This window comes from Rhea americana, unplaced genomic scaffold (assembly GCF_003343005.1).
Source record: "Rhea americana isolate MKP2758 unplaced genomic scaffold, rheAme1 scaffold_116, whole genome shotgun sequence".
Taxonomy (NCBI): domain Eukaryota; kingdom Metazoa; phylum Chordata; class Aves; order Rheiformes; family Rheidae; genus Rhea; species Rhea americana.
The window spans coordinates 2292563-2316921 of NW_028185217.1; the positions used below are offsets into that span (position 1 = coordinate 2292563).

The 24359-nt window shown below is 36.5% G+C and overlaps 1 protein-coding gene across 2 annotated transcripts; it reads right to left on the minus strand.

Moving 5' to 3' along the window:
• Positions 1-1661: 1661 nt before the first annotated feature.
• Positions 1662-24102, minus strand: ABHD18 (abhydrolase domain containing 18). 2 transcript variants are annotated; one of them, XM_085318170.1, is made up of 14 exons: positions 24024-24102; positions 19731-19850; positions 18754-18862; positions 17283-17367; positions 16079-16179; positions 13979-14057; positions 13806-13892; positions 13008-13033; positions 11108-11246; positions 9028-9117; positions 8228-8329; positions 6393-6771; positions 5144-5306; positions 1662-4253 (listed from the first exon to the last, which is right to left on the minus strand). In XM_085318170.1, exons 3-14 carry the CDS (start codon positions 18843-18845, stop codon positions 4202-4204), a joined length of 1395 nt encoding a protein of 464 aa, XP_085174296.1. In that variant the 5' UTR covers positions 18846-18862; positions 19731-19850; positions 24024-24102; the 3' UTR covers positions 1662-4201. The 2 variants fall into 2 exon arrangements, with proteins under 2 accessions (XP_085174296.1, XP_085174303.1); XM_085318177.1 differs by lacking the exon at positions 24024-24102 and adding an exon at positions 22787-22843.
• Positions 24103-24359: the final 257 nt, after the last annotated feature.

The window sequence follows — 24359 nt, forward strand, 5'->3', positions numbered from 1 at the left end:
TCTTGTGCTGAAATGTCCAAGTATACCAGACAACACTGCAAATTACTGTTTGCATAATATAGTAGCGTTTTATTCGTGTAAGTTTTGCATGAGCAATTACATGCCTACAGACCATACAAACCTCCCTTCCATACTGTATAATTATCATTACAGCCAAGCTGACACAGAACGTGACAGTTTAAGATAAAGTAGCTTCCCTGCCCAACCAACTGTAATTAAGATCAACGTAAGTCATACAAGACAGAAATGACAATAGACAAAAAATTAACTGCCTCAAAATGTTCATAGCCAGCAAGCAAAAATACCATTCTGAAGATTTTTATTATTTCCTGTTTAAAGAATATCTAATATATTTATGACATTTCACTAGGAAAAAATAGCAAAACTCCATTTCTTCATACAATGATATCTTTTTGCAATTAACTATTAACTCTTCAAGATTAATGTGACACAAATGAGCTATCCTTGCTTAAAAAAAAGTTATGTGACCACTTTGAGGGCTGTGTTTTTTTTTTTTGTTTTTTTTTTGTTTTGGTTTTTTTTTTGGGGGGGGGCACCACTTTCTTATTGAATACATTTTGACAGCACACACACACACACACATATATATATATAAAATATATAAAATTTCCTGCTATGAGATACGTTCCATTCCAAACGGTGATCAGCACAGATGTGTCAGGCCAGAAAAGTAAAAACAAAGCACTAAAAAGATCCACTGGTATCCACTGGTTTATTCACGGATAACGCATCAGACCTAACTGCATTCTGTCCTCATCATTTTCTTTCAAATTTACACAAAAATCCACCAACTGCTCCATTYGTCCCTACTTGTGTCTTGTCAGTCTTAGTACTGGTGAACAGAAGTATCAGTATAGCCCTTACTTTTCAGTCAGTGTAACTGGAGCAGCAGAACATGATGGATCATGGCTTGGTTGCCGAGGACAATTGGAGGACTTCAGTTAGAATGAGTGCTCCAATTCCACAGAGCGAACCATAGTCTTGGAGTTTTCCAATACTTTTTTTTTTTTGGTAAAATACATAAACACCATGAAGACTCACAGATGTACATGCCAGTAACACTTACAAGTCTTTGTTCYAGTCTTTCAGGTGGTGTGAGGCATTCACAGCCACATGACAAACTGCTGTAGAGATGAACTAACCTCCTTTTCTCCCCATAGCAACACTTCAAAATCCTAACACTACTTACTGACAGAACATATAGAACAACAGTATGGGTGGTCTTCTCAGTCACTGCAGGACAATTCTACAATATGCTTCAATTTTATTATGGCACTACATACTCTTGTTTGGAACACAGCAGCAAGCAGGAAGAAGTCTGTCAGAGTTTAGACCTTTTAAATAGAATTTCCCAGTCTTATTTAAAATCTGTTCTGTCCTGGTGAAGGCACTGGAAAAATCAAAAACTGCAGTCATAACTCTATCTTAATTAGCTAATTCAAGCTCATTTTCTTCACTAGGTACTGTGTGTAGAAAAACATGAAAGCAGTATCAGTGTTTGTTATGTGAAGCGTTTATCTTGTACATAGATTAGCCACTCTTTCGTGCTACAATACTAGCAGGAATAAAAAAGATTACAGGGTAACAGTAAGATGCATTCTGAATTCTTCTTGACACTAAAGAAACACCCCAGACCTACCTGTTTTGTAGGATTTTTATTGAAAAACATAAAAAACCAAAATGATCAATGCCAGTTTTACAATAAATTTAAGACAGAGAATGGCTTATCTGCTATCTGGATTTAATGCAGGAACCTTATTTCAGTATTTTTCTCATGCAATTGCTGTATTAAAATTACATTCTCATTCAACATTACAATGGATTATTAATAATGCTCTATTAAGTTTTAACCATCAAATCTGTTTAAAAAAAAAACAACATTTCCAAAGGTTAAAACATTTGAACAGCAAGATTCCCCCTAGCCTTCACAAACCAGCTAATACCTTCCCATGTATGGCAACTAACAAGACAGAAACCACACACACATTCTCCCCCCCCTGCCCCCCCCCTTTTTTTTTAATTCTGATCTCAGAAGTGTATTAAATGCTTCTTAGAAGGCTCTTGCATTTGGCAACAGTTTTTTTTAGCTGCACAGTGAAATGTGATTTCTCATTCTTATTAGAAGCCAGTCCTTCACTACTTACCCAAAAGACCGTCTCACAAACAGGAATTATATTAATATAAATACAAATAACATACTGTTTTGGCAAGTTAAACCTTTTAGTAATACAGTCAGAACAGTCATACGATGTCAAGTTCTGTAATTCCTGGTATCGTGTACACAAATATATTTAAAATATGGCCATCCACACAGATCTAAAGAAGTTGGTGAACAGCAGACAATATTCTTGTACAGCATCGTTAATGATGAGTTCATAGCAAGGTAAAGATGTAAAAGTTTTAGTATAGTATTCAAGCCTTTAATTTAAAAATTATAAGCTTGTGTATTTGATTTCAAACCTTCCAACATTCAGTTTTTAATAAACATGCTGGTTACTGAGCCAACCGTCACTGTTGCTCCCTATATATATATATATAAATCATCACTGCCCAAAAAAATGAAAAAGAAAAACCACTTGGAAAAAAAAAACAGTTTTCCAGTAGAATATATTTTTTCTCTGTTTTCAATAAATTTAGATGTTAAGTAACTTGGGTTGGTACAAACTATTYCAGTTTTGCCTGGACTTGTCTGATTTTCAAGTGAACCGTGCGTGACTCACTCCCAACTACTAATCCTGTATGCAAGCTAAAACTGTAGATAATCTATTAATATTAACTGAGCTTTATTTGCTCCATAGTCTGCATATTAAAAATATTAAAATAACCACGAAGATTAATGAAGTGGTTGGTTTAGAAGGTGCAACAGTCAYATATCCTGTACTTACAAACTGCTGGATTTTTCTGATTCTCTGTAACACCAATCATCACTGTATCAGAGTTAATACTCAAGTGTTCCAGCTTTCAATTTCTCTGCAATCTTGCCTCAAAGAAAAACATTACAGGAGATTACCACAAACTGAAAAGCAGACACATGGGTATGGACAGCTTCCATACACAGCTGATAGATAACAACCTCTTATTCAACTGTAATTTGTTGGTGTTTTTGAGCCAAAAAGAGGAAACAGACTTTGCATTTCATTAAGTGTGTTCAGAATCATAAATTTTTCCTTTCCATCCAATTAAAAAAAAAGTACAGACAAATAAGGAGCAAACTTTCATCCATTTTGATAACCCTTAGTCTCACATATATTTTTAATATCATACAGTGAAACTGTATGTTGCACATCAGTGCTGAGTGCGCTTTAGAAAAGAAATATTTCAAACAGGTCTATAGCACCATATGTTTTGCTGTTGATTTAACCACTTAGGATCAGACTCTTTGTGCCATTGTTGCTGAAAAACGATGTTTTTTTAAATTCTCTTAGCAATCTAAAAAAATTCTAGTATAAAATGTTTGTTATCCAACATAAAAAATTACTGGACACTCCATTTTCAGTCATTCCAGTTCTGTGAAACCAATCAATGAATAGCTACATGATTCTGCTTGAATGGCACACTTTAAGAGGCAGAACAGTCTTTCAAATGTTTTGGGTCTAAGTGTCTTTTTCTCATCCTTCATTCTGTTTTTAAAGGTTCATTTTGCAAGATTTGATTCTGCCCCCTCCACAATAGCTCACTTTCAAGTCATAATACAGAAAATCAGCAACAAACAAGAGGCYGACTGTTGGCAAAGCCATTGTAAATCACAACAGCAAGCTGACAAGGAAACAAGAAAAAGAACAAGGTATCTGGAAATAACTAGAAATACACTAAATACAAGACAGCATTGCAGCCCTATAGCAAATTTTACATTCTATCAACATTTAAATTTGTCYGTTTTCAACTGATACGCAATTCAGAATTGAATTAATACATAATGCAATTAAATATGAAGTACATGAATCATTCATGCACTAACAAATGCTGCCAATGTTTTTTTACAGGTAAAGCCGAAGCAAGCATGTCAATGTCATTTGGTTTAAATGAAATTAATACTAGTACTTTACCATTTTTGGTAATTCTTAGCTACAACATTCAAAGTCAGTGACCATCCATTTCACCTTGCAAGAGGCTTGTTTTCCCAACACGAAATTCCAATACAGGGAAGTAAAAATGCGATCAGTTTGAATACATAAGGTCGTTAAACAGCATATTTCTGAAGAAAGCGGTCAAATGCATCATAAATAGCTTGCCTAAAACAAGAAAAAGAAAGATGATAATTATAGATCATTTGTATGATTTGGGAAAGGGCCAATAAAGGTGGCCTATTCCCATATACTTACAAATTAAAGCTATTTTGACAATTTCAAACAATCCTCAATAGAAATGGGATACTGAGTATTCTTTTCTCCCTCACCCTCAATGTAGTGATATATTTACATCTCAGGAGTGAATGGTGCTATGTATCACCTTTAATAAAAGTGCAAATGTTAATGGATTAGGAGTTTTCTATTCAGCTATGTCAGGAAATGGGTCAGAAAGACATATAGTTTATTACTTTTGAGCAATGACATAACATAAAGCTGAACTTTGAAACAGCAATAAGTTGTTTAACATACCTCCAATCTGTACAYTGCTCAGACTTCCTAAATGGGACAGCCATTCTTACTAATTCTTTATATTATAAAATTAGTAACAAGTGTTGAACCTTTCGAAATTAATAAATTGTATTTATACAATTACTATTTGAGAAAGTCAACAAGCCAAGGATTCCTGCAAGCACCACACATTGAAGACAAGCTTGTATTTTAATTCCAGACCTCAGCTGCTTTTCCTCAGAAGACATTTACAAAATGACAATCGCTGCTTAATACAACATAAGCAATCACTACTCAAAAAATATTCTCTAGGGTCCAATGAACCAGCTAACTAAAGGTTTTTACAGAAAAACAAGAGCCAGAAGGATCATTCTCTTGCCATTGGTTTACTAAATGATTCAAGATACAAGTGAGGATGAGGTGCAGCAATGTAAAATGGAAATGTTGTATTTCTTCTACAAAGCAATATTCAGTATTTGTTTTTTTAAAGAAATTATTGCAGTACTAAACTCTCAACTATTTTAGAACTTTTCTGTTTATCTTACCTGAAGAGTCCTTGTTTGAAGAGGTAGGCACTGACATGACCTCCTTCCAGATACCTGATTTCACATCCAGGCCAGATTTCTTGAAGACTGCGCACCCCAGTTCGAGGAATATATGCATCCTCCTTAGCTTGTACAACTATGATTAAACTTGGATCAACTGGAACTAAAGAAAAAACAAATCAAAATGCAATTCACACAAGGTAAGCATCAGAAGTACTTTAGCTAGCTGAGATTTCTGTTGTAAAGATGTTCTCTATTTCTAAAAATACCTCTAATTTTGCAAAATACTTAAAATCATCCTAAACCATAATAAAATGAAGTTTTCTCAGCTCTCCAGCAATACTTCTGTAATTGTTAATGATACAGGAGTGAGGCCAGCAGTAGAAAAAACAAGCAAACCCCTTCCCTCCCCTAAAATAAAAAACACCAGAAGTCTTTGACAAATAAGGAGGGAATTATCTTTGCTCTTATTTACAAACTTCTATACCATTCAGGTCAGTTCTCACAAACCCCCTTTTTCAGGGAAAAGAACTAGGAGACATGTGGAATTCAATGGAGTAGAAACTTCATAATATTTTTTTTTTCTACCTCAGGGAGAAGAAAAACAATTCTGATATGAGAGGTCAGACAGCAAGTGCAGTATGTTAACTTTCTTTCCTGCTTCCTGCATTTTTTTGTTACATCAACCTCCCAGCAATGAATTGTTATTTATATTTATTACTTATAAATAGAATCGTACCAATCTGATAGATACTTGTCTAAAAGTATCACTTAAGCTAAGTTCTGAGCTATTTAGGCCACTTTCTATCTGAAGTCATTATCATATTTGTGCTTTATTAGATTTACTTTAATATGCTTGGGAGAAAAAAAGAACTTATTAGTGGGACAAAGCAGATTATTTAGATCCGAACATTAGTCATACAGATGTTTCTTTTACATAATACGCATTTGCACTAATTCATATCTGAAAACAGCCACAAGAAAGCAGAAAGAATAAATAAGCAAAGATACTGAAGGGTGGGTTTTGCATTCACTCTCCCATTTTCTCTTAAGGAAAAACAGGAAAACAATTAGTGCAAGATAAAGGAAATGGAGTGGTAAATAGATGTTACTGGACAACATTCAGGATACTTTTATATTTTAACTAAAGTGTCAGGTTTATATAATGGGAAAATGAAGAGAATACCCTTTGTTCCAGAGCATTATGTTTAGTTTTCCAAGCCACACATTAAAATAAACAAACACATACCTGAAAAGTTGGCTACATGGGTACATTCATCCATAACGCCTTTCATGAAGCGCAGCGATTCTCTCTGTAACGTGTCACTCTTTCTTCTTTCATTTATGCTGTGTCCCTGTTGGCTGGTTAAGTTTTTATTGCTATTGCTACTGGTGGAAAATGTTTGATTTATGCATTGCATTTTAGGAGCATCTTGTATTAAAAGTCTCTCTGATGAGGCACTTAYAGTACTTTTATTTGTGGTAAAGCAGTGTCCAGCTTCTTTAGATAAAGTTGTGTTTGAGGAATCAAAGTTGAACATTCTGGAAGTCAGGTCTATGTCCTCTAGACTATCTACACTGTCAGGGAAGTTTTTAACAAAATCTTGTCCCATCTTGAAAGAATCTGTCTAAACAAAGATGACAGGTCATTTGTTAAGGGTTTCTTCTTTACATTCGTTGGTTGAGAAGATCAATCAACTCAGTATTCCAAATAAAAGAGACAAACACCATCGCTCACAGTACTAAAATTATTTTCAGCTTGCACATATGTAATTCAATGAATTAAATCCTGATCATCTTAACCTCTTGATATTCTAGTTCTACATTTCTGCCTGCTTAAAATAAATTAAGTAAACATGGTAGTTTATAATGCAAGCATCTCTCCATTTTTAATTATATATTAAACTCTGAATTCATAATTGAAGTTCATTAAGCTTAAGTTTCTGGGGGTAAATAAATCATAAAAGCTATACATTTYTCAGATTTGTCCTTTTCAAAATAGTAGTAATATCTTTCAGAAAGCATTTAAAAACTGAGATTTAACACTTTTTCAAATACTGGAAGAAAAACAGGCGATAGCAACAGATATATTTGATCAGGTTTAACGTTTCATTTAAGACTGAAAAATCTACTGCATCTAAATACTATGAAGTCACAAGCTGAACACACTGAAGTGTTTCTTCCTTTCATTTTGTGGTCTCTGTCAGTGTTCCTGAAGTGCATATCACTTATAAAAAGGCAAGCACAACTGTCATTCCCCTACACTGTGTTAAGATATCTAAAAGAGGACTGTCACAGAATCTCAGAAAAAAAATCATTTATCAAAACTGCCTAGAAGATACTGTTGCAACATATAAACAATTCTCAAAGTTATCAGTCCAATCTAGAAGAGAGCTGAGGCAATGAAATTCCCCTTAAAAGCCTCTTCCAGTCCTAGCCTGAAACAGTCAAAGGAAGACCCCCCCCCCCCCCCCCCAAAAAAAAGTCCAGACCATAAATTATATTTTGCAAAGGTCAAGAAGCTAAATGACAATAAAAATTCTACCCCCCTGTTTATCCCAGCTGCCTGGGCAATGAAAGTTTAAAGCTGAGGGAAGGTTAACATCACAAGTGGGAACAAAAATAAAAAGACCAAGTACCTTACACGAATTTGAAAAGTAACTCAATGTTGGTACATGTTCTACAGTACTGCGCATTTGGGAGCAGTTGCTTCAAAGGACAATGAATCAGTTTTGATATTTACACTTCAGGCTACCAGCTATTCCAGACTCAAGTCAATTATTGAGAAGCATTATCTATGGTTTCAATGGTTTGACTGAATTAATTTTATATTATAGATTATGCTGACCTGCTATCTGTGGACACTGATGAAAGTTTTTAGTGAGTGCTACAATTAAGGCATTATACAACTAAACTATTAACTTGTTTCTCAGAAGGTTCTTCTTCAAAGATTAAACTTACCAAAAACAGAAAGACACAATAAGCAAACATGTTTTATCTAACAATTGGCTACTTAAAAGTAAAATAAATTACATTTGTTGGATCTGCATAAGTAAGTATTAGCAAGTAGGGAAATATACTCACTCCACAATATTCAAGCATTTGAATGATTTCTTCTTCATAAACAGTGTGTGTAAAATACTGTTTTTCTAGTTCTCTCCAGTTCACTGCCTTGCTCAATACACCCTGAAATTATAAACACAAGGGTCCAGTACACAACTAAAAAACACAGATCATTCCGAAATAATGACATGCATAGAAAACTGATCTGTCCCTCTGTGCAATGTGATCTTTCCAGTAGACTTCTACTTAGGTTTCCAGATAGCCCTTAAAATAATTGGAATCAAAGCATAATCACATATTGTAACAGAGACATCAAAATTCACTTCCCTATTACTATTTTTTAATAGCAGAAAAACAATCGCAGTTGGGGTTTATGTATATCTAGATTGTGCTATGCCAAAGATTGGAATCAAAGTCAGTCTACTCGCTCACTTCCCTCCACAGCAGTAGTGAAAACAAGTACCACTAACGGTAGTAGCGGCATTATCACCCACATATTTTACACCAGGTTTTGAGCAAAAGAAAACATGCTTTCAGGGTTTCCTTCCTCACTTTCCTACATTCAAATGGGGACTCTAATCAGTCGTGCAAAGCAGAACCAGCCCCATCCGCTGACTGAGGACATGACTCACTGAAGTAGCTCAGATCTTCATTCCTCATCATGTGCTTATCCTGAGCAGGTAGGGCAGCTTTTGCTGCTAGTAACTAATAAAGGCCAAAGGGTGATGAAACAGGCCAGCGTAAAATGGTTAATGTGGCCAGCTCAGAGTTTCTGATCTGCTACATTCTCTAGTCCATTAACAAAAACATTGTTTAATTACCGTAGTGAAGACAGCAGAAGCTGTTGACCAGGAGAGACATGGAATCAACGGCAATGGTTTAGGCCAGTTTGTCACTGCTAGTGAAGCCATCTATTAGATAGAACAACCAAATGCACTTATTACATACCTACATGCACTTTGAGTTCACGATATTTCAAAACCAATTTTAAAGAACTCATTTTTGATTTTTTATGATARATATAAAAAATTGTTACCAAAAATAATAAGCAGTGCCAAAACAGTCAAGGACTGCAGGCATGCCCTCCTCTTTAAACTTAGAAGAAAGATTATCTATTCTTCAGTGATTTTTCCTAACAGATATTGCTCTGGGTATAACTAATTCCAAGGCTGAATGGATTTCTGTTTTAACTACAAGAATATCCAACAGAATTTTTATTTAGAGATAGTCTTTAGCCGTCTCAAATCATGAAAAACTTCAACACAGCCTTCTCAACAGGCTCTTGCAAGCGTATTTCAAAAGAGAATGAAATCTGAATGGAATCTACAAATAGGACTGCTTAAAATTCTGTACGTTTCAATTTTTATGCTTGAAACAAAAGAGGAAGAGAAGAAATTCAGCATATTAAGTGAACTCTCTCCTTTTAAGTTTGAGTTATTACTTTCGCATCAGTTCTCAGAACACATTTTTGTGAATATTCTGTGTACCCCAGAAAAAAAGAATAAAGAAACTCAACATGTAGAGATGAGAAACAAATACCTCCTTACATGGCATGTTCCGGTCAAGTTTTATTTTATTGCCCTAAACTGAACAACATGCATACTGTAAAACCCTTTATATAGAATACTCCATATGTTTGTCCTGGATGATCTAATAAATACATTTATGTAACTGCATTATAATTCTCTTCTGTTTTTATTGATAAAAAGAACACACACATCTATGTTCAGCAATTCTGACTCTTCTTCCCTGTCCCAGCTTTTCCCATCTTTGGAACTGAATTAATGCTTACTTTGTTGTAAAACACATTTAAAGATAATCATCATCAAATATGATTTATTTTCATAGTTTTAAATTGTATCGTTAGTTTTAGAAGCAAGTCAGGACTAGCCAAAACTGTATCCTTCTGCACTATGATCTTTCTCAGATCTTGCCTCCCTCTAAGCACGTGCTGTGTATGACTGCAGGTATACGATGCARGTCAGATATTCCCATAGCATCCATGTACCATTTCAAGCAGCATAGTTAGCAGTACACATATCAGATTGAGAATTTCAACCTAACTTATTTATAAGAAAGGGAAGACAAACTGCTGTTTCAGCAAGGGTGATGTTTATGTAAATTTAATTTTTTGCACATTTATGACATTCGGAGTCATAAGATCATGTCTTGGGGAAAAAACATTTTCCTTCCTACCACTACCACTATGTTGTTTCAGTAAGTATGTAAGCTAACTATGCCTCATTGATCAACGATTATCTGTGGAGCCACAGATGATAATATATTGGGTGCACATCAGGATTTCAAGTGTTTTACAACACACTATTGTTTTAGCTGAACATGCACAGAGTCATATACAAAACATTCTCTACTGTCCCCTGAAATCTCTAAATCAGAACCAATAATTACAGAGAAGGACAAGGTGAGAACTGAAGTGTAAACTGACACCAAAAGTCACCTCAATTCTGATATGCCATGATATGCATTTCACAGTGGATTCAAACACAGAAGTTTGAGCCAGAAGGGAAGAAAGGAGAGAGAACCAGCAATTTCTAAATGGAATTTTGTACTGACCAAAAGTTCTCCCCAATTGCCGGGGGGGGGGGGACACAAACAAACAAAAAAAAACAAACAAAAACTCCAACTATGTGAGAAACTAATATTCATATTAAGCCTATCAGGAGATAACTGACAATCAGCTCTATCATGTCAGTGTTTATTGGAGATTATACTAATACGGCACCACAATACAACATGAGAATTGTCACCAACTTGTTTCTAGTGACTCTAAATGTTTAGTAATTCAGAGAGGAACACTATAAAACAAACCGTTTCCATAAGCTAAATAATCAGATGAGAAGTTAAAACATAAGATACTAAACAGTAAATATAAAAGCTTACATGTCCTCCCATGGATATTCCAGTCATCCCTAGTGGTCCATAGCCTTCTCTCTCTAGCCAGTGCAAAAGAGCTGCCGATTCTAGAACAAGAGCTCCTCCCATCACAAACAGGTCCGAGACATTTTTTAAACACGACCGCCTTTTCTCCCCAGAAAAGGAAAATACAGGATTTATTTTCTAAGATTAGATTTTGACATCTCTCATCATTCTATAAGTACTTTAACATGAAGCCTGACCTTCATCCCAGAGGAAGTTAGCAGCTGCACTCCTATGGATTCAACACAACAGAAAGCAAGTCTACATTCTCTGGTGTTTTCCTGTTTTCCAAGATAAGCAGCTAAACACTTTTTTATACACCAGACCATAATGAGGACTAGAAATAGGCATCTGCTAAACTTTAATGCAATATCACTGATCACCTGGTTTTCTAGAAACAGAGATTATTAAAACACTAGTCTCATTTGTAGTATTCTGTGCTATAACATTATAATGGACCCTTCAAAATAGAACCAAAGTGATACAGTGCTAGACATACATTATCCCATTTGCARAAACAATCCTTTATATTTTTTCTCTTATTTACCTGTTTTATATCATTGAAAAATTGCACACAACATTTGAAGAGTAATCAGTATGTCAGCTTTGGAAGTATTCATCAGTGTCACTGTAAGACTGAAATTGTAAAGTGGGAAGTTTGTCACTGTACTGAGAAATTCATGTAGCGTACTACAAAGCRTTAAAACACAGTAGAGAAAAAGAAAAGCAGAAAGCTATTCACCTGAACCAAAGGCACTCCGAGTCTGAAGTCACTTGGCACAAGGATGGAATACAGAAAGAGTGGAAAAGGCACCCCAACAACAGAAGTATTTTACAGAGCGATCAGTACCCTTGAAATTCTRGAGGGAGGGGTGTATTTTCACTGTCAAGTTATAAAAAGTTATTGGCCTTTTCTGCCASTACACACTCATATTTAAATACAATACAGCACCTGCTTGGAAAAAAAAATGGGAACTGCTTTCAGAATGAAAGTTCTCTCTCAAAAATCATTTTTTTTTAAATGATTTTGGATTTAGGAAATAGCTGAAATGTAAAGAAGTGCTGCTGGTGAAGTCTTAATAAAAATGTCAGGTTTAAGAACAAGTTACCTTCCGTATGTCTTTTACTTGTGTCAAATGTCCAAGTTAGGATTAAAAAGGATTAAAACATCAATTCATATTTGGACTATCAGAAATATTGGCAGATTAAAACCACACCTTTGCCTCATGAACGCATCTTGTTGAATTCTGTTTCTACTCCAGTAGTTCTGAAAATGTGAAAAGCGAAACCCCAGGAATACTTAATTAGGCTTCTAAATTCACATTTAAGAAACTAAATAAGGAAGCAAGTCTTCTAAAATACTGGGCATTGCATAGTCCCCACTTGCTGCCAAAAAAATATCCAATTTATTTAATGTTTAAATGTGGTGCCTCTTAAATACCTCAGAAAAACTAAAATCTTAGCAATTATAACAGAAAGATATACTCTTTGAACAAAGATAACTCATAGACGACTGAAATGTAATTGCAACATTTGTACACACAATTAAGAATCAAGAAAATAAATTGCCATTTGCTTCCATACATGCTGATCTCAACATTAAACTGCAAGTCTACCTTGTGAAACCTTCCTGACCACTTTGATGTCTTTGCACAAAAAGCCACAAAGCAGCCAAGCAAAAGGACCACAATTTCACATAAATAGGTTACAGGTGACCCATGTTTGGGATATTTTTTTCATAACAAGCTGTCAAAGTGTGGGTTTTTTTGTTGTTTTGTGTGTGTGAGTGTGTGTGTGGGGTGTTACTCTAAGTAGTAAAGTACCTTGAAAAGACAGTATCTGTAGACTTAATGGTAATACTTACAATTGATCCTTAGGTTTTCTACAGCCATGTAGAAGACAAGTTAAAGAAAGTAAAGATTTCTACATAAAAAGCAGCAATTTAAATAATTAAATACTGTGCTATTGTGTATGTGTTTTTAAATTGGAGCTTAAATTCCAATGTCTGAAACTAAATCAAGTTAAAYGTCATCTGACAATGTCATTTATTAACTTGAGATTTCACTTTTGTGAGATACAAGGGTAGGAAAAAAAGCATAACTAGAGATTCTAATAAAACAAGGTGACTGTTACAGTAATCACTGGTGAGCTGATGACAGGATGGAACTTAAGTTCTTTTTGAAAACAAATGGAAAATCTGAGCATCTTAAATATAGCAGTAAGTTTCTCAGAAATACCTGAGATACCAAAAGGGTTGCAGTTGAAAAGGGAAAGCAGGAGAAAGAACTTGCTTTTCCGCCTTCAATACAACAAAAAGTCACACAGTATGATRTGGAATGAATGCAGTTTTATTTCTGCTATGGCTAAAGGAATCATGTCAATACTTTGATTATGGCTGTGAAAATAGATTTGTATCAGAACTCTTAAGCTAATGGCTAAAATAAGTTGCAAAACACATTTTCAAAAAATGAGAAAAGCAGCATCTAGAAGTATCATATACATTGTTTCACAGCATTTCATTCAACAGTCATACTTGGCTCTTTAATTCCATCTAGGCAAACTTTGTTAGAAATTGATCTACCAAGTCTATGCCAGTGTAAAATCTATTGCTCTGGRGAGAGCTTTGAGAACTGCTTACATGTCTTCCTTTCCACAGAAGGATATAATAAGGATTTTCTAGAAGTAGGGAAGCCATACAGGCTTCTTTAATCATCGGACGGGCCATTAATGTGCGTCTCCTCCAGAAGTGCTAAATATAAGATATATAAACATATATTAAGATAAAATTTGAATATTTACTTTCCCAGCAATCAATTTTATATTTTATATACTTACATGATCTCCAGTGCCTGCTAAATGAATGCACACAGGTCTATGCTTGCTGTTCCATCTTCTGGGTATTATAAACTGAAATCTATGAGAAACAAATACTTATTAAAATAAGGTAAGTATRTATGTTTACATATTTGTGCCAGAGAAACTAGTAATAAAAAAATAGGTTAAAATATTTCTTAACACATGCAGGCAAACTGGTACAGTAATATCATTTTTCATGAACACATCCAATAAAGAAATAAAACCAAAAGTAGGGCAGAATAARTACCAAACAAGAAAAGGAGCTACGCTGAAAAGATCATGTTCAAAAAAAGGCCACTACCTCATCATCACAATTTACATTTGGCAGAGTGAAGAAATGGAACCTCAGATGAAGAACAGCCTAAACAAGTATGACTAGCTCTCCTAGGCAGCATTGTTGTTATTCTCTTGAGGTCACAACAGTTGAAATAGAAGAGTAAGATAAGCAATATTTGTATTAAAAAAATAGCAACATTAAACTATTCTACACATTCAGCATCAAAAATTTAAAGTCTTGTGCACTTCTCTCAAGTCTTACAGTTTAACTACAGCAGAAAAATCACTTCTGCTGAGCTGCTACCATCTCCCCACAAGATGGAGCGCTATTACATACAACAGTGCTACATAAAAAAAGGAAGTGAGAGTTCACACAACACAATGCTCACGTCAGCAGTTTGCAGCAGAAGTTTGCAGAGCATATCAAAACTGTAACAATATTGTCCAACATCGAAGATTAACACAAGGTAACTTCAAACTATATGAGTGTATAAGGAAACGATTAGTATACCATATTTTCAACTATGGTACTAGGAACTACAGTTCAACTAGTTCTCTTAGCAGTATTGGACAAGGAGGTAGAACAGAACAGGTATTTTGTCTATAGAACTTTTGAACTACACTCTTTAGTTCTGCATATGTAAGCACACATGAAATTTGAAAATGCCAGTATCAACTTGTGCTGACAAACTTGTATGCCTAGTGTTTAATGTATAAAGAAAAGTAAAAAAATTTAGCTCAAACCTAAAGCAACAGAATTATGCTTCCTTTCCAAGCCCACTCTTCAACTCCAAAGTCATCTTAGCATCACACTAGCAAAAATGCAGTTAGATACTTTCTGACTATCATGGATTGTGCAGCTTTCAGGGAGGATACCCTCCCCCTCCCCTTAAAAATCTTTCCAGGAAAGAAGGGTGCCTGCCTCACTTGGTAGAAGTAAATGAAATTATTACTTCAACACTCACTCACTTGGTAGAATTAAATGAAATTATTACTTCAGCACACAGACAATATTTTTGTATTTGATGGAAACAGAAAGCTAGAACAGCTACTTCAAATATAAAATAACATGCATCTTTTACATGGAGCAGGAGAATGCTTTGTGTATAACAAAAAACTACTGTCCTGGCTATATTAACCTCCCTTTCCAGCTTCTTGTTCATTGATGGGGGGGGGTAGGAGGGGGGGGAGGAGGTATTCCACAGGTTTATGCAATACAATTTCTACACTCAAAAACAAAATCCAACCCTTTAGAATCTGCAAAAGTATTATCTGAAATGCTGCTACTAATAGTGCCAAGTAATCGTAAGCTTTAATTTTTATTAATGTAGTTGAAGCATTTCAGAAAGTGCTACATTATCCACTTTCAGCTACAAATTAAATTTGAAGCTTTCCACATTATCACTGCTAATTACAGAAGCTCTTTTTCAGTCATAATTAAATCACACTAGCCTGTCCAGCTTTTGTAACTCTCATTTTTTTCCTGTCTTCAGAAAATAATCATCCTTTATTAAAACCTATGTGGTACAACATGCATTTAACAGTACTTCTATTTTAGAATAAACTCCCCTAGCAAATTATGTTATTTACACACAGATGAAATTAACACATGAATAAGATCTGATCTATTTTCACCTCTGAGATCAAAATTTATTTCAGCATGTCAGCATAAAACCAGTTTGAAATATTTTACAGGTACTACAATTAGTTAGACTCACAGTAAAACTGCTTTCTAGTTACATAGCATTTTTATTTCTCTCCAACATCAATTTCAGAAAGATAGCACAACTTAGTTTCTCCTACCTTGCTATAAGAGATTCGACCGGCAGGATACCTGGAACATAATGAGCCAAAGGGGAAATGAAGTGTCCCTCAAGGATTTTACAGTCTGACTGTTCCTCAACCTGTGGAGGGAATGGCATTGTGACAGTGTCTTCTATATCAGTGTTTAACTTGCTCCAAAAGCTAAACATTGGTATGCTCTCTCAAAGTACAAATAGCATAAAAACATGTCTGCTCTGTTTCAAGCATAGTGATAAATCTGTATCCACAGAGCCCAAGCATTTCTGTTTCAAACTTTTTTTTTTTTTTTAATGACCCCTTAAAGGAATCATAGAGTAGAACTGTAACTCTGCCCAATTCTAAAGAACTTCAAAGATAAATACCGTTTTGAATATTTGTTAAGCTGTAGCATACCTTTAAGATTTGACATACCTATCTTCCACAGCTGTCCTACGACAGGAGAAAAACTAGGATCTGTACAGCACTGCTGTATTCTTTCAAATCCTTCCATCACATCCAATTCTTTGGTAGTAACCAATGTGATTGTTCAAACTAGCTCTTTTCTCTACCCTTTTCAGCCACATTGCATGTTTTTGCCTCTCCCTATTTCTAGCCACAGTCATTAAAAAAAAAGCAAATTAAGAAAGCGTTTAGTTTGCTACAGAAATGACCACCATCACATCTACTTGACTGTGCAATTACTCTTCTTTCCTGACTCTCTATTCATACTTTCTAGATCAAAAATTCTTCACATCAAGAAATATTTCTATTCACATATTTTACTTTGAAGCACAGGGTCTCTCTTCTCCCCCWATGAGGGCATCTCAGAACTCACATTATGTTAACTTATTTTTCCACTAAAACTTTGCTTCTTTACTCATGGAAAAATTCTAATGTCCTTTCCATGATACAGAGCAACGATACAGGAACACCCATGAAGTTAGTTAATGCCACTTGCTAGAAAAGTGGTGATCAGCAGAAGCTAACTGTATATTGTTGGAGGCATTTCACTATCCTAACTCAATGCAGTTACCAACTTCAGTCCCCAATTTCCAATCCCAGCAACAACGGATGCTGCGATATCATCAGATATAATGAAAACAGATTTACATGACACCAAAATTCAAGTCATCTACACTATAAAAGCTGCTTGATAAGGACTTGATTTCATCATTATATACCATTAGGAAAATAAACTCAGTTAAGATTTCTTGCTTTTAAGTACCTTGTCAATGAACACTGGGTAATCTTTCGAAACCAGCTTCTGGCATTTCTCCCTGTTTCCAATTATCTTTCTGAATTCAAATATTCTGTTAAAAGAAAATGATACAGAAGATTCAATTTTTATTTTAAAAAAATTGAGAGCTTRGTCAAAATTCTGAATCAGGCCAACCTAATGTTGCCCCCCCCCCAAAATTATAAAGTCAGCTTCTTATTTATAGACCAATCAGGCTACCATAAAGTAGGTATGTAAGAACATTTTTCAGTTAAAAAAAAAAAGGCTTACATGCATCACTGGAGTTTGCAGTTCTTAAAAATAACATACATGTAAAATGCTATTCAAAACTAATGCAATTTTTCAGGGCCTAATGAAGACACAAGAACCTGCTATGCTTATGCTTCCTTGTAGCCCTATTGGTGATACGAAGTGAATGMGTGGGAAACAAGCTGGATTGCTAGGCTCCAAGTAGAGTCATCAATGAAGTTTAAATGGCCACAAGTTGCTAGTGGCATTCAGGTAGTTCATAGAAGAGACCAAGCCAAGGATAATGGCTGATAGCTGAAATGTAGGGCTATCATTCAGAGAGACCCAGATAAGCTAGATGAACAGGTCAAACATTCTAAAGCTCAGCAATACAACTCCAAAGGCTTGCACCTGGGACAGAACATGCCATGCAACAATACAGGCTAGAAACTGCATACATAACAAATTGAATGCAGGACAGCAGCATCCCCTTGCAGCTACAAAGCCCAGTGGCATACCTTCCACATCTAGCGAGAAGGCAGCCAGCACATCAAGGGAAGAGATTATTCTTCTCCCATCAGCTCTTGTGAGATGATGTCTGGAATACTGAGCCCAGTTTTGGGACTCGGTACTTAAAAGATACTGACAAACTGGAGAGAGTCCAGAAGAGAGTCACCAAGATGGTGAATGGGAGGAGACTGCATCCTTCCCTCTTCRTACAGGTGAAGCAAGGCTGCTGGGAATCAGCTCATCTTCCTCCCACTCAGGGGCAATATGTTTTCCTCCTTTCAGGAGAGGAAGCCAGCAAGCTTGCTTCTTCATTTCCTCCACAGTTTTTGATCTTTTTTTTTTCTGTTGTTTTCAGAGAAAAAGCCCTAGCCGATACCATTATTTAAAAAATAAGCGGTAATGCTCTTCCCTCTTACTTTCAAGACATCTAAAAAGAATGTGTCTACAGCTTTTTAAAGTTTAAGATGGAACCAGAAGTTTCATACTCTGAAGTCAATTATTACTAATACATTTAGCAAAACCCCCCCCTTTTTTTTTTTAAATCTGTTCCCTACCTTAGTATGTAAATACATGTTTTTTCTGAACAAAACATACTTTAATGCAGTTTTTAAATTTTGTAAATAAAGAACTAACTYGGTTGGTATTTTTTTGTGGTGTGTGTGGTTTTGTTTTTTTAAGATAACRTACTGTTCATGTTATTCTGTACCAAGAAGAAAGTCACCTTTTCAGATCTTCCGGCTTTCCCCATCCTCTGATGAAGAGTTTAGTAAGGAGAAGCTTTCTATATAAGACATCCAATTTACTCACACCCATTAGCAGCAAACTGACATCTAGAAGAAAAAAGAAAGGCAGTTAAAATACTTTAAGTGGCAAGTTCATTCCTTGTAACTAAGTTGTTTCTTATTCAGACATCTGTATTAATGAAAAGCTCTACCACTTTATTCCAAGAAAGTTAATTTCAACATCCAGTTCAAGTCAATTTCTTCAGTTTTAAACAAAATACAGAGGTAGTTAAAATATAAATGCTAGTTTTTTTTTTGTTTTTTTTTTTTAATAATGGAATTTCAGACTAGGAATTTGAGATGCTCAGAATAACCTGGAAGGTATTATATCATATATGACAATTTCATTGAAGATGCGTGAGATCACAGAATTACATGTTCAAATAGGATCAATTATATTTTAGCTAGATTGACAAAAGGAACAATGGTTTGGGTCTTTGTCATGTAAATACAGCTATGACAGCAAAAGATTTTCRATCTAAATGAGATTTTACAAACATAACTCGAAGTAGAAGCCTGAGGTAAAACACACTTCCAAGTGGAAGCCTAATCTAGTTTAAAGAATTAGATCTGTYCAACTACATAATTACACATTTATAAAAAAAAAAAAGAAGGGGGAGGGGAAGAGAAGTAACTTCAATAACTTCAATACTGATGCAGAGACAGCTTATTTTTGTAAATCTGTCTTCACTGGTATCTTAAGAATATATCTAACTATTTTATCCTTTTCTTTCCAATATTTCTTAAGACATTTTTTAAGCTTTTGAAAAATCAAGCTCCCACTCTTTTCAGGGAAGAAATCATGCCATTAAAGTTGTTAACAGTATCACTACTCCAGCAAAAATACTTAGCACAAATACGGCCAAAGCATCAACAAGACCTTATGCAAACTCACTATTTTCAAAGCAATACTTACTGAAGTGAATGGGGAGTCACTACTATGTTTTTCCAATGAGGAAGGAGAAAGAAGAACTCAAATCTGGTTTTCTATCAGCAGGATATAGGATTTTCCAATTAAAAATAGTCCAGGTTCTGTCTATACATAAAGAAACATGAGATTTAATATTAAAACTTCATTAGCAATTTATCTTCAACTATTCTGAATATTTCCAATCCACTCTATAATGAGGYCTAAATAAACTATACTATTTTGTGGTGTTATAAAGTAAACTCATGTTACTATAGTTTATTTATTCAACTGCATTTTAAATATAGTCATTCTTAAAGTAAATTTCATCAAATATAATGAGTTAAAATTGTGGTCAGATTAATAATACATCTATCTGCACTTTTAAGAAGCCAATACTGGCTTCTAYAAATATCATTTATAAACATTAAGAGTCAAGATACAGAAAAATAAAAATAATATTTTAGAACAACTAACATAATGGAAATTACAGACAACTGAGCTCCATGAATACTAGAACAAGCATTCTAAAAACCACCACGGTTCCACGTTCAGTCACTATAGAAGAGAAACAAATACTTGAAATCACCAAAAGGTCAAAGTAGGGACCTTTTGCTCTAACACTGTAAGAAGTATTAATTCTCATTCCATGAGTTTTCAGCAGTTGACAATATAATCCAATTATACATATCTGTTCGGTCTAGTAGAATAAATTACTCTGATATTGAAATATGCATTTAAGAAATATTCAAATAATGTTATGCTATGCARCACAACCAAGCTAACCACGCTGTGACAATATAAATACAATAAAAATAATAAGTGCTTGTGGCTGCGATGTATCGGTTCAGGCTCTCAGTATCAAAAAGTGTGTGAGGGGAGGGCACGAAAAGGAGGGAAGAAATGTTGCCATGGTCAGAAAACAACAACAAAAAAAGCTTTTATAAGAATACATATATTTATTTTGCTTCTTAACTCAAAGTGGACAGTGAAAATTGCTTCTTAAAATTCCAGCTATGTTTCAGCTGCAAGCAAGTTAAAAAAAAAAAAAAAACACTCCCCAAACTTCTTTTTATTTCTTATGAGCACTCCTCTGCATTTAGTATATGTTTTTTGGAATTATTTGTCTTTTCCTCCTTTATCATTGCAGTGTGGAAAACAAAAAATACATAATGTTAAATGTCTGCCTTTATCTGGAAGAGTTTTCTATCTACARGCTCCAACTTAAAGCTCACCTGGGAAAAGTTCCATTGATTTCAAACAGCCTACCTTCCCCTCCTCCCTTTTTGTAAAAAGGGATCAAGAAGGACAACTGTGCTCCTTATGCCAAAATATACTGAAGTACACCAAAACTGTACTATGTAAGTACTAAGTATCTATCTACTACAGAAAGTGAGAATCAATACAATTTAATTTTACTATATCTAGCAACAAACTGCAATGAGTCAGCCAATGCTTCACAGTGAAGGTGTGAATCTCAAAGTGTGGCAAACAGCTGGAGGCAAGAACTTGTCAAATCCATTCCAAAGAAAGCCATGCCAAGAGAGCACAGACTCAAGCAAGATGCAAAGCAGAATCAGGTAAGCAGGGGAGGGGAAGACAACCCTCCCCCCCACGCCAGTATTAGTCAGCCGACAGCTATGGATCATTAGCAACAATTACTCCTAAACCTTCTTGTTTGTACTAATTGTAGAAATAGCATTTAAATCATTCACAATACCATACCTATAAAGAAAAATCTCAGTTCCACTAAGTATTCTGATACTTGGAAAAAAGCAGTACATGCAGGTGAGGCAGTAAATCCATCTTAGTCTGTGAAAAGAAAGCCAAAGGCCTAATCTCAGAGCACAGGGGAGGGAACATGCAGAAGTTGTCCATGGGAGACTTCTCTTGCAGCAGATGCTGTAACAGAGGGTCCTTCCCAATGTAACCACTGGGTCCTTCCTTCCATCCTTCCTGGGAAATGGACTCATCACATCAACGAGGTCCTTTCCCTTGCCCAATCTGTCAATGCTTACTGACTTCATGTGTGCTGGAGCATTTTACAGGGGTGTCAGAAGGAAATGTTTGCCAGCCTCTACAAGACCACTCTGCTTTTGGATGCAGGGAGATGGTTTGGCACTCTTCTGATGCTAGAAGTGCACAGTGGTGGACAGAGGGACGGCAATACAGTGATTCCTCTCTGGGCTGGAAAGGATAATTCAAGGCGAACACACATAAGACTAAATCTATGATATCAAAACTGTACTGATACTAGATTTACAATGCTATTATTCTATGAGCATACAGCTCACCAATAATTGTGAAACGTTAATTAATATTTTGAAGCTTGACAAAGCAGCCTCACAGATACTAAAAAAATAAAGCCTCTATAAAATAAAAGCCAAATATGGGAGAAAACATGAAGGTGCTGCATTTTACACTGAGTTCAAAAGCTGGAATGATGAGCTTTCCATGTTGTACTACAGCGATGCTAAAACAAGCTTCTAGGTAAATACGTTATATTTAATGGCAACATTGATTGAGATGAAAGAGCTGTCCCATCTCTTATTCTATTTCATCGATTGAATAAAGATTCTACTGCAGTCCAGGATATTTAAATTAATAAGGTCTGAGGTTAAACCACTACTGGAAAGAACACAGAAAATATCAGAAGACTGATTCCAAGTATGAGAAGTATGTTACACTTTTCATAGTCAAAAATATTACTGAGATAAAATAGTTTTTTCTTCCATTYTGTATATCTTAGCAACAAAAGCATATGACATGATTCAATCACTGCCTATCAACGTCCACATGCAAAGAAAATTTCAAGAACTTTTATTAGAAGAAAAAACTAATCTAGTGTTTGAAGGCTGTAGATGCATCATTTCATTGTAGAAATAAGAAATAGATGTAATTTAGTAGTGAGAGAACTCAAGAAAAGAATCATCAAAACTTGTTTAAATGGGGCTGAATCTCCACCACTTGACAGCATGCATGTCAAGAGCTCTGTAAGAAAGGTCAGCAGAAAATAATGAGCCTGATAAAGAYGTTGCATAGTTGTGTAAGTCAAAAGATCTTACCTGCATTATAAATATTCAGTGAGTRTATTGCCTAACACAGTAAGTGTCACGTAATTGTAAGCTGTAAATAGAAATTTTAGCTGATACAGAGGCATGTTAAATAATGAGCTACTAAAACCCACAACCCTTAAGAAAGAAGTATGGCGACAACACTGTTTTCCAGAAGACCACAGAAGGAAACTTAGGGTTGTAAACTAGAGACTATGTTCTTGTTCTGGGAAAATTTTTTTCTTTTCTTCCAGAACACTTATACTGCATGTTAGCTATGTATCTTTCACGTGCACACTGTTATTACACAGSAAGACACACAAATTCATCCAAAATCCAACACACAGAAGATCATCTATTCCTCTTTAACCAGTGCATACAGCCTCAGGTACAAGAAAAACAGCRTTGAGAAGTAGATAAAGACTTTATTAAAGGCCCCAACTTCTGTATAAGAATTATCAAACAGCTCCTATCAAGGGGACAAAATAGGTATACTTAATCAAGTATACCTATTTTAAAAGGTTTCTTGATGATCCTTAATTTTTCACAGCCATATTAACTTCTGAAGAACCGCTCTTCCACTTATATAGTCATGTTACGCTTCCCTTTTTTGATATAAGGGATAGGGTTTATAAAAACATCACGAAGGAAGAGACTTCGGTGAGAAGCCATAAACAAGCCAACTAAGAATTCAGTATGATGGGATACAGAGAAGCCTGAGGATAAACAAAAGGGCCTAAGCCGCAAGGTTTACACCTACCGCGAAGCAGTCCCTTACCCCTGCCTACCTATTTTTATTTGCTCTTTTATTTTTTATCAGCACAGCTGGAGTTTAACTCAACGTTTACTTGTCCAAAGGCCAGGGCGAATCAAACGGACGAACTGCCACCCCGAAAAACGCCACAGGTGCCACCCACACGCTCACCAGAGGCTCTCAGGGAAACCCCCCCTCAGGCAGCCGAGCGGCAGGGAGGGGGACCGCGAGCCGCCCGCCGGCCCGCTAACGCCGCGAGGCGCGGCGGCGGAGACGGCACGCCTCGCCCGAGCGAGCTCCCGCGGGGCAGCGGCTCCATCGGTTCCCCCGCCTGCCCCTCGKTGGCAGCGCAGGGCTCCCGAGCAGCCGCAGCCCCCTCGCGGGGGGAGGGCGCGGCAAGGCACAGCCTCCTCTCCTCGCCCCCAGCCGGGACCCACGCGGGGACCGACCGTTGCCCACCGGGCGGCCCCCCTCCCCCTCACGAAGGTCACTCACCCAACGGCCCCGCGCTCGCGCCTGCCGGTGCGCAGGCACCACATGGGCGGGGGGTGGGGGGCGGAGGAGAGGGGTGAAGGAGGGGCGGGGCCGTCCCCGCGCGCGGGGCAGGCGCGCGCAGGCGCCCGGCGGGGACGCACTGAAGGTCGCCGCCGCGCCGCGCCGCGCATCCGGCCTCGCGCTGGCTCCGCCCCTGGGCGCGTGACTCGCGCTCGCCGCCCCGGCGCCCAATCAGCGCTCCTCGCACTCGCCGCCCCTCCGCGGCGGTTAGCGGCGGTTAACGGCCGCCTCGGGGCGGGGAGGCGCGAGGGGGTTCCGCGTGCGCGCCCTCTGGTG